The 9352-nt window shown below is 40.8% G+C and overlaps 2 protein-coding genes across 2 annotated transcripts; both read left to right on the top strand.

The window, feature by feature from the left end:
- Window positions 1-1416: 1416 nt before the first annotated feature.
- LOC139216638 (guanylin-like) lies at window positions 1417-2607 on the top strand. Its single transcript, XM_070847826.1, has 3 exons — window positions 1417-1580; window positions 1820-2012; window positions 2125-2607. Exons 1-3 carry the CDS (start codon window positions 1506-1508, stop codon window positions 2181-2183), a joined length of 327 nt encoding a protein of 108 aa, XP_070703927.1. The 5' UTR covers window positions 1417-1505; the 3' UTR covers window positions 2184-2607.
- A 3209-nt stretch (window positions 2608-5816) lies between these two features.
- Window positions 5817-7377, top strand: LOC139218246 (guanylin-like). Its single transcript, XM_070849813.1, has 3 exons — window positions 5817-5958; window positions 6371-6557; window positions 7091-7377. Exons 1-3 carry the CDS (start codon window positions 5887-5889, stop codon window positions 7159-7161), a joined length of 330 nt encoding a protein of 109 aa, XP_070705914.1. The 5' UTR covers window positions 5817-5886; the 3' UTR covers window positions 7162-7377.
- Window positions 7378-9352: the final 1975 nt, after the last annotated feature.

Below are 9352 nucleotides of genomic sequence, written 5' to 3'. Positions count from 1 at the left end.
GTTGACCAGATAAACTGATTTGTTAGTTTAGGTTTGATGTTGATAGTTAGAAAAGGATTATATAACACCATCCTTATCCCCTATTGCCTAGAATCACCACAGAAATTGCCACTTCAGACATTATTAATTAAATAATTGAGACTTTTTTCGTGTCAATCGTCATTTCCCTCACAGAAATGAAAGTTTGATGATGACAACACTGTCGCAACGTGCCACCCCAGGTCTGCCGGAGATATCCTTCAAGCTCTGCGTAAAGAATTGTGTTTAATGAGCTCATTAAAAACCTCACAGATGTGTTACTGGTCTGCCGCACCCTTGCACTGCCGTGTATGTGGGTGCACACTTGGTGCCACCCATGAGCGAAGTCAATTGATTTTTTTTGTCCTTGAGAGAGAACTGTGGCGATTAGATAGTTGTGCCTTTACTGGGAGGTCACAGTTTTGATTCCTGCAGCATCTGGTGTGACTATTGGGCTTTGTCTAATCAAAGGACAACTTGTTAGCATCTATGGTAATGCATCTATACATATTCATGTCACTGGTGCAACTGAGTGACCTACAAACGCCTTTTCTCATGATTCCACCCACACCTGCTTTTCTCAGCTGTTTCTCTACACACTCATCTTTTGGAAAATATCCCCATAACTCCCACTTGTTACCAATAATTAATTCAGATCTGGCTCGGCTTAAGGGCTAAATAAATAAAATGAACTTTGTGTTTTCTGCAGCAGAAGCAGAAATAGCAGTCAACTCGTGCTCTGTTATTCAGTAAATACCATTAGATTGTTCCACACCAAGGGCTAATGAGAGGTCTGAGGGCAACTCACCCTGGATAATATAATATTTGCATATAGATTTAATGACTTGTTTTAGCCTTGTTAGCTGTAGTTGGGTGCGTTTTTTCTCATAAGACTCATAAGAAAGGCGAGGCAATAAATGTACCTGGCACGAAATTTGGTATCATGTATTTTTCTGTAATAGTTTCTGTGCTAAGCAATATACTGTATGAGTAATTCATATAAAAAATATAGGACTATCTTCTCAATATAATATGATCCATGAGGCATTTCAGCATATGAAACAAAGTTCAATAATTTCCATAGGTGTGAGTTACAGGACTTTCTAACAATTGGCTGGTGTGGCTTCATCGTAATCAATGGAGCAAATGGTAACTGTTTAACCGGCCACAGGTGTGATCAATTCTGCAAGACAGAGCAGCCAAGTGAGGCAGAGATCCATAAAAATAATCAGACAGGTGATGAGGGCAAAGTAGGATTTATGAATTTCCCTTTACAACCCTGTAAAACCCCTTCACTACTCATTAACCCGTGAGAAAAACTTTGCTCCCATTTGTAGCACCTCCGGTCACATGACCGCCGGGCTGCAGGGTAGAACCGTTTAAAAGGAGGCTTGTGGACGGAGGGAAAGCAGACACCGAGCCAGGCACCTGCTGAGCACATAAACAGCAAGAGACAAAGGCAAGACTAACTGTTGTCAACTGTCACCATGAAGGCCGCACTCGCCACCATCGCCGTCCTCATCCTGGCTCTCGGCTGGACCTCTGAGGCCGTGCAGGTTGAGGTGAGTGCATCACTTAACATTTCTGACTTGTGTCTTCGTGATGGAACTGCCTGGCCTCGACTGTAGCATTGTTCATGTAGGCTACACTGCAGAAATGACACAGCTACCGTCCTGTACAAACTATGCTCAAACTTTGCAAACCTCTGCCACATATTATCCTTATTTGAACTAATGCTACATGGTAACACCTTCGATTAAGTTGCAGTTCTTTAATCCAAAGCATCTGCCTTTTCCTCCAGGAGAATGGATTGTTTTTCTCGCTGGAAGCCGTCAAGAGGCTTCAGGAGCTGACTGAGACCAGCGGCTCTGCAGGACACCAGAGCCCACGGCTCAGGGCGAGCGCCGACTCCCTCTGTGCCAATCCCATGCTCCCACAGGAGTTCCTGCACCTCTGTAGGCAGAGAGGAGGATCCGCATCCCTCGCCAGGCTAGGTGAGGCCATCAGATATTGAGTAGCCAGTGTCTGTGAACGTGTCAGGTCATGGTGGTGGAACAGGAACAGTGTCGCTGATGTCTGCCTTTCTGTTTCCTGTCTGTATTTCAGCTATGGTTCCCATGGACGTCTGTGAGATTTGCGCCTTTGCTGCCTGCGCTGGCTGCTAAACAAACCCAGCAAGCCAAAACCATCTTGCCCAGCTTTAGACTTGTGATTTTTTTTTCTCCACCCCTTCAAAACTATTTCAGGGAATTTCTAAAACATTTGCCTGCAATGATGAGACCATGACTTTATGTTCCCTGAATACAAAGGTTCTGACTCTGGCCCACTGAGCACTTAATAACTTAAGTCGCTGTTAGACAAAAAAGGCCCCAAAACAAAAAGAAATCTGACAAACTGATGTATGTTTTTGTGCAAACTGTTACTTTATAGCATACTTACCACTTTATCTTTCTGCTGATGGTCTTTGGAATTTACATTATTTGTTACATTTATATCTTACCAAGCTTTGTATACATATTTAAAAGACAAGTTTCTTTCTCATTTCACTTCTTTTTTATCAACATTGTTTTGAATAAAAAGCCTTGAATTCATCATGTGTACATTGTGTCTCTTCCTGTAAATTCAAATTGCTGTCAAAAATGTATTTGTATGTAACCCTTGTATGGTGTTCGGGTTTGTGGACCTGATTTCATCCGTTTTCATGTTCTTTATCAAAAGAAAAATTATACGATTAATCAATTTTTCAAACTCAGACTCATCAATATGAGCCAAGGCCAATGAGTCTGAGTTTGAAAAAATAATTAATCGTATCATTTTGCTCTTGATAAAAAAATGAAAACAGGTCCCACAGACCCGAACACCATACAAGGGTTAATTGATTGCCAATAGGGAGCAGAAAACATTAAAAAGCTGAGCAGAACAAGGCCACCACAATATTTCTGGTTTATAATATTGATAAAACATGTTAGCAAGCACCCATTCACACATCCAGCAGACATAGAACAACATTATCACTTATTCGGAGTCTGTGGTCACCTGATTAGTGTCAGGCAATATTCACTGGCCTTGTAGCTCTATTTTGGTCTCCTCCCAGAGAATGTATTTAGGTCTTCAGCTACTAGACGCTCAACCTCCTTCATTAGCTAGTAGCTATCTGAGCTTGTTTGCCAGAAATTGAGCGCAGTAAATGTCCACACATAAAACCGTAACAACGAGCTAAAAGTAGCTAAAGAGCCACAAAGAGCGGAGCGCTCGCTGGCGACCACTGGCTGCATCTGTACGAGCAGTTGTTGCTCCTGTATCTTCTGTTCTTATTACTTGCTTAAGCTTCCTTTGCCTTCATTTCAGCCTCTAATAATATGTCCATGGTCGATGTTGTGAATAATTTATCTTATGCATCTCATCTGACTCAGCTTAACTAGCTCATTAAACAGATACACTGCATGGTACCAATGGACTCTCCTCATACCCTCTCTGACACCTGCAATATACTCGTAGCTTTGATGCCCAAATTCAGATAATTCATGTAATGATGAAAAGATACAAACATAAATATATACAGGACATACTGTGCAGTATTTAAATGCAGCAACCACAGGCCGATTAAATCACTTTTTTCCTTTGGTTCATACATTTTTAGTCTATGAGCAATTAGAATATGTTTAAATTGAAATTGAAATTTAATAAAGGGTTAGTATATCTGCTCCAGATGTAAATCGTGGCAGTGTGGAGAAGAACAACAGCATTTGAACAAGTCAGTGAATCTAGAAAATAAGAAGATATGCAGTAATATAGATGTTTAGTGGTGGCTTCAGCTCTGGACTGTCAGGACTTCATCTATCAACATACTGTCGCGTCATTACAGGCGATGATTTCAACTCTCATCACATACTTTTTGTGTTTGTAAAGTTGGTTGGCACGTACATATATACATTGCAATTCTTCCACAACTTGTGAACTATCTGTGAGATTTGGAACAACTTCCATCAATATCATTTTAAAATTCTGTGTGATTTACTTGTTTTCCTTGAGATTTATCACATAACAGGCACACTCTCCCTCCGCCGTGTTGGCTGGATGCCTGGGAAGTTAGAAATATCTTTTATCAAAGTTTTCTCATGCGCAACTTTTAAGTCCCATATGTACATCTCCACGTATCAGTGAGGCTGAACTGATACTCCATACACATCCCACTAAAACAAAGATATAATTCATCACTCGGAAGATTGCTCATTGTCTTTTATCTAGTTTCATCAGAAACACATGTCTGTGTATTTTATGTCATAAGTGTGCTGAAATGTATTGCTCCTTGCAGAAAGATTATTTCACTATTTTATGAGCTAGAAGCCATTAACAACTGAGAAATTGATTTATGTCCTGCACATCCTCTAATCGTCTAGTTTGGGACCTGGAATGGTCCAGATGGTGCTCCTCTTTAAAAGCTCCCATTTCAGTCATCCCCCCTCTATTTTCCTATATTTCATCGGCTTAGGTCAGATTCATTGGTATGTCACTCATTGTCTTGGACCAATTCTGTGGAGCAGACATTTCTTTAGGGAATGGAGCTTTTCAAAGCTGTTTTTCCTCAGAGACAAGGTCAGTTTAAAGTTTCTATATGAACTTAAAGCTTCGCTAGTGCGTTTAAATGTCCTCCCGCACCTCCATATAGTAACTATTTAATAATCATATGAAACATATTCAATGAAAATCAATGAAAATATTCCGGTCCTGATTGGTTTTCCAAACAATACTTGTCTAGTTACATTATAGCTTTTCTATTTCATGTGTCTTGTTTCCGTGTGCATGGACGTGTGACTCACCTTCCTTGTGTTGTCATTTTTTCATATCTTAAAACCTTGGCAATGGTGAATTAAATCAGTAGAGGACAGAGCCAGAGAGTTAGAGGTCAGATATCATGCACATTTCTAGGTTCATATCTATATTGTGGTGGTTATTTAGTTGTTTATGTTTGTGTGCTTTGTTTCTTGTATACTGCCCACTGACTACCCACCGCTATTCGCCCTCAGTCTGTCTCTTGGTAGGCAGCTTGCAAACAAAAAAAGTTTGTCTGAAATTTGTAACAAAGAATAAACAAGAACGTTGAAGCCTCAGTTTCTTTTTTAAAAACCTAGCAGACAAAAAAAAACTGCCAAAACAGGTCGATTTTGTGACTTCAATGTGACTTCTGAAACAATGTCTCTCAGTTCACACAGTCAGGCTACAGTTCATTGTTGATGGAGGAGCTCCAGCCTGCAACTCACAATGACGTCACACATCTGACCTTTATCTGTCTTTGGGAAACAGCTGCTCCCTCTCACCAGAGTTGACTTAACATCTAACTTCTCACTTCACTGATTTAAAATGGGGTATTTTGAAAAAAGGTAGGTAAATTATCTTTTGAATTTTTTTCTCACAATGTAACCAAACAAAAAAAGTTTCCATTTGCAAATATCTGCTCAAACAAGTGACCTATATGGATCAGCTCTGTACATATATGGCCGCTTCCTTATCAGACAGCTGCATGACGAATAACTGTGGGAGAGTGACAAGGGATGAGATTTATTAGGTGGCAGTGAGGAATCCCATGCGCTGGAATGAAACCCAAAGTCAATAGCAAAATGGCGTGCTGACGGAGGAAACAACAGATATAGAGGTTGTAAACTAAAAAAAGAGGATCCACTGCACTTGGCACTAGTGCGCCATCCTTTGGTTCCCTTTGACTGGCCTGCCTTTTTTCTCCCGTCAGATGTTGTGGTTTATAAATCATTTGCTAATCTGTCCGCTCCCCTTATAAGAGGCAGAGCAGGTGTGCAGCGACCACAGAGGAAACACTCCTCTAACCTGAGAGCCATCTTGCGTCATCTGAAAATGAGAGTGCTTAGTGTTTTCCTGGTTTTGGTGCTGAGTGTGTGCAGGGGAGCTGTAGGTGTGCAGGTTAAGGTGAGTATCCTATTCACAATTTTTTTTGTATTTTATCCATCAGGCTGTTTGTTTCTTTCTTTTCACTCTTTCTTTTTTATTTTCCAAATGCCATCTTGGAAATTATGGTTAATTCTAAAATCCAGATGTTGTCGGGCCTGTTAGCAGACTGATCTGAGGATGTATTTAATCCAAGCAGAGGGGCTCCTCCAACATGAAACACACGTTTCCACACCAATTGCCATCATTTGGCCATGTCCGCTCAGCACTCCAGTCTTTTGTTTGAGAATACATCTAGCTGATTTCCATCGTCGCACTTCCTATCGTCTCCTTTACAAAACCTCTCTCGCGCGCTCTCCTGCTCAATTCACAGCGGCAGCACTTGTCCTTCTATTCATCCTTTCTTCTTGTTGACCTCTCCTACTTCCTCCAGGTTGGAGACAGAAGCTTCCCCTTGGAGACAGTGAAGGAGCTGAGGGGGCTGATGGATTTAGATGACAACGTTAGCCCTCGCCTCGCCGAGACGAGCGTTGTAGCCGTTTGCGCCAACCCTCTCCTGCCACAGATCTTTCAGCCAGTGTGTCAAGGGAAGGGGGCAGGCATCCTTTTCTCCACACTGGGTAAGACTGAGCAAAAGAGAAACAAATAACAAATTATTAAATATGAACATAATAGACAGTATCTGGTTCTTTGGGTTTCATATTCACAAAGGAAACGATCACACACAGGCTCTTTGAAATGCTGTTTAATCAACAGTCGGTGCACACGCTGTCTGTCAGACTTACGAGGAAATGCTCTGACAACAGGTGCAGGCTTCAGTTAAGTCGCTCAAATGGATTCCTGCAGTTCGCTGTTTACACAACGTATCGTGCAAGTCATGTAACTGCTGTACCATAAAATGGCTCTGCAATGATAATGCCAGACAAGAGGGCTGTAAAAATTGCTGTGCAAATAGTCTAGTCTTTGGGGACCTTTGAAGCCCTTCAGACACAGACGTTGTTGTTGTTGCTGTATCGAGACGGATACACATTCAGATCCGGATCCCATTATATTAGAAGTATTTCACAAAACTGAAACGCTGGCCCTCGGGTGGCACAAAAGCATCTTTTGACTCTGATGAATTTTTATATTTCTTTTTTCTTGCATTTTCCAGTGTACATCACCACGCCTTGGGATCCCTGTGAAATATGTGCCAACCCCTCCTGCTTTGGGTGTCTGATCTGAGGCTGCCATCTGCTAGACACACAAACACATTGGCTGAGAGACTCTGAGAGATCTACTGCATCTCTATATATAAGGCCTCCATTGACATCTGAAAAACACGTCCTGCCACCCAGCTTGCAGGGTCTCAAAGCTCACTGGTCAACACGCCGGATCCTGAGTTATTCAACATATTTATATGTTTTGGTAGATGTTATCCAGAAGTGTATTCAGTGTTGGAATATTACTTTATTGTCTTCAACATGATTTCATAGTGAACTTTTAATTTATTGAGTCTGATGCAGCTTCTCGATGATAAAAACATGTATTCTTTGCATCTTTAAATACAGTTTCTACTTGTAGTTTCAAGAATACAGTGTTTGCCTCTCTCTCACACACACACAGGGAGTGCACTGTTTCGAGGGACATTAAGTTAAGTGCTATAAAAGCACATGGCAGCACAAATAGCAACTGCCACCCCACTTTTCAAATCAAAGATTGTCTACAAACGAGATCAATCTTTCAGTATGAAAAAATGGTTCACATATTGAGCTACAAAACTGAAAAACCATCTGTGTACTTTCTGCTACTTAAGTTTTGAAGATCTATCTTAGTCATTAGTAAATTGAAATTTGTTTATCTGTTTGTTGGAAGTACTTTTAGTTATCTGTAATGATCCAAATAAACCAGCTTTGACAGTGGGTTGTCTAAGAAACCTATGACATGCCTATATGACTTGTTGGGATTCTTCACAAATATTTGCATGAGCATCTGAAATCTTAATAAAATGTAATGTGGCTGGCAAGCCAGCTAGATCGGCCAATTTAAGGAGCAGACAACAGGAATGCGCATTACTGACATCAGGCATCTGTTTTCATTACATTAGCCATCAGGTCACACGTGGTCATGATTCACTGAGGGTGCTCCTATTTACAACCATTTAAAGTGCTCTACTGCCCTCATTCTTACCTTTAATTTGCGTCCACTGATCAATAAACTCTACAGTAATGTGACTTTAATGGCCTGGTCTGATGAAAGTGATCAATTTTAACAAACACTGAGTTTAATCCATGTTTATTCATGTGTGTTTCCTCCATAATGCAATATACATGAAAATTATTAGAAATAAAACTGAATTGAATAATTAGAACGATTAGAATTAGAAAGCTGATAGTATTTTGTTCTGAGTTACCAATTTAGAGTGGAACTAATTATAAAATCAATGGAAACCCACATACAAAAAACAAGAAAGTCATTCAAATTCTGCATAATTCTTGTATATTTGTTCAAACTGAGTTCTTGTTTGCACCTTTGCAGTCTAAAAACATTATGCTGACGTATACTCCCGATTGCACTCTTTATCTCAATCAACACAAGGCTTTCAAGTGTTTAATTCAGTTTCAAGTGTTTTACATAGATTTGGAGGTCAAACAGAATCAGAGGGAAAAAATCAGCCAGGTAGAAATGAAATAGATAGATAATAGACAAATAAAACTGAAGACAGTGATTAAAACAGTCCTTCCACGATACGAAACTGATTAGAAGACAACAGAGGAGCGAAGCGGTGAAACGGATTAAACAAAACCGGAAGTGGAGGTGAGTGAGACCTCTTGCCTCGTTTGGCTCCTCTGCTTCCGCCCTCTGCGTCGTCTGGGCGACGTATGACGACCTCTGGCGGTCATTCAGTGACGTAACAACAAACTGTCACCTTTTTAAAAAACGGACTTTTTCACGGCGACGGGACAGACAGTCAATTAAACATCAAGTAATACACACTGCCGGTGAGTATGTGCGCCCGAGAGGGGAGCTTCGCCACTGAATACAGTTTAGTGATGAAGTTTAAGAGACATTTGGTGTTACTGTGCCCACCTTGGCTCACTTTGGTTCCTGTTTTTAGGAGAAACACCTGTGTGAGTCAGTTAGCTAGTTCATTAGCAACGTAACTCAAGCTAAGTGACAGAAAGATGCTAAGAAACATGAATCTTTGTGAGCTGCATTTACTCATTTATGCATTTACTTCAGTCTTCTGATCGTGGACAGTCAGGATTTAGCTTTAGGCCACTGCGGTAGCTTGAAGTTCAAAACGGAGAAGAAATGTTTGGTGGACAAAGACAGAATAAAGATGTGTGCTCAACCACATCATAGACACAATGTGTGTCGTGTGTGTGGTCATCTGCAGCAGCCTGGTTGTAAATGTCCCCTGGAGAAGGCACAT

The sequence above is a fragment of the Pempheris klunzingeri genome, chromosome 2 (genome assembly GCF_042242105.1).
Source record: "Pempheris klunzingeri isolate RE-2024b chromosome 2, fPemKlu1.hap1, whole genome shotgun sequence".
NCBI lineage: Eukaryota > Metazoa > Chordata > Actinopteri > Acropomatiformes > Pempheridae > Pempheris > Pempheris klunzingeri.
The sequence above is the reverse complement of the archived record's forward strand: the minus strand, read 5'-3'. Positions and strand labels throughout refer to the sequence as shown.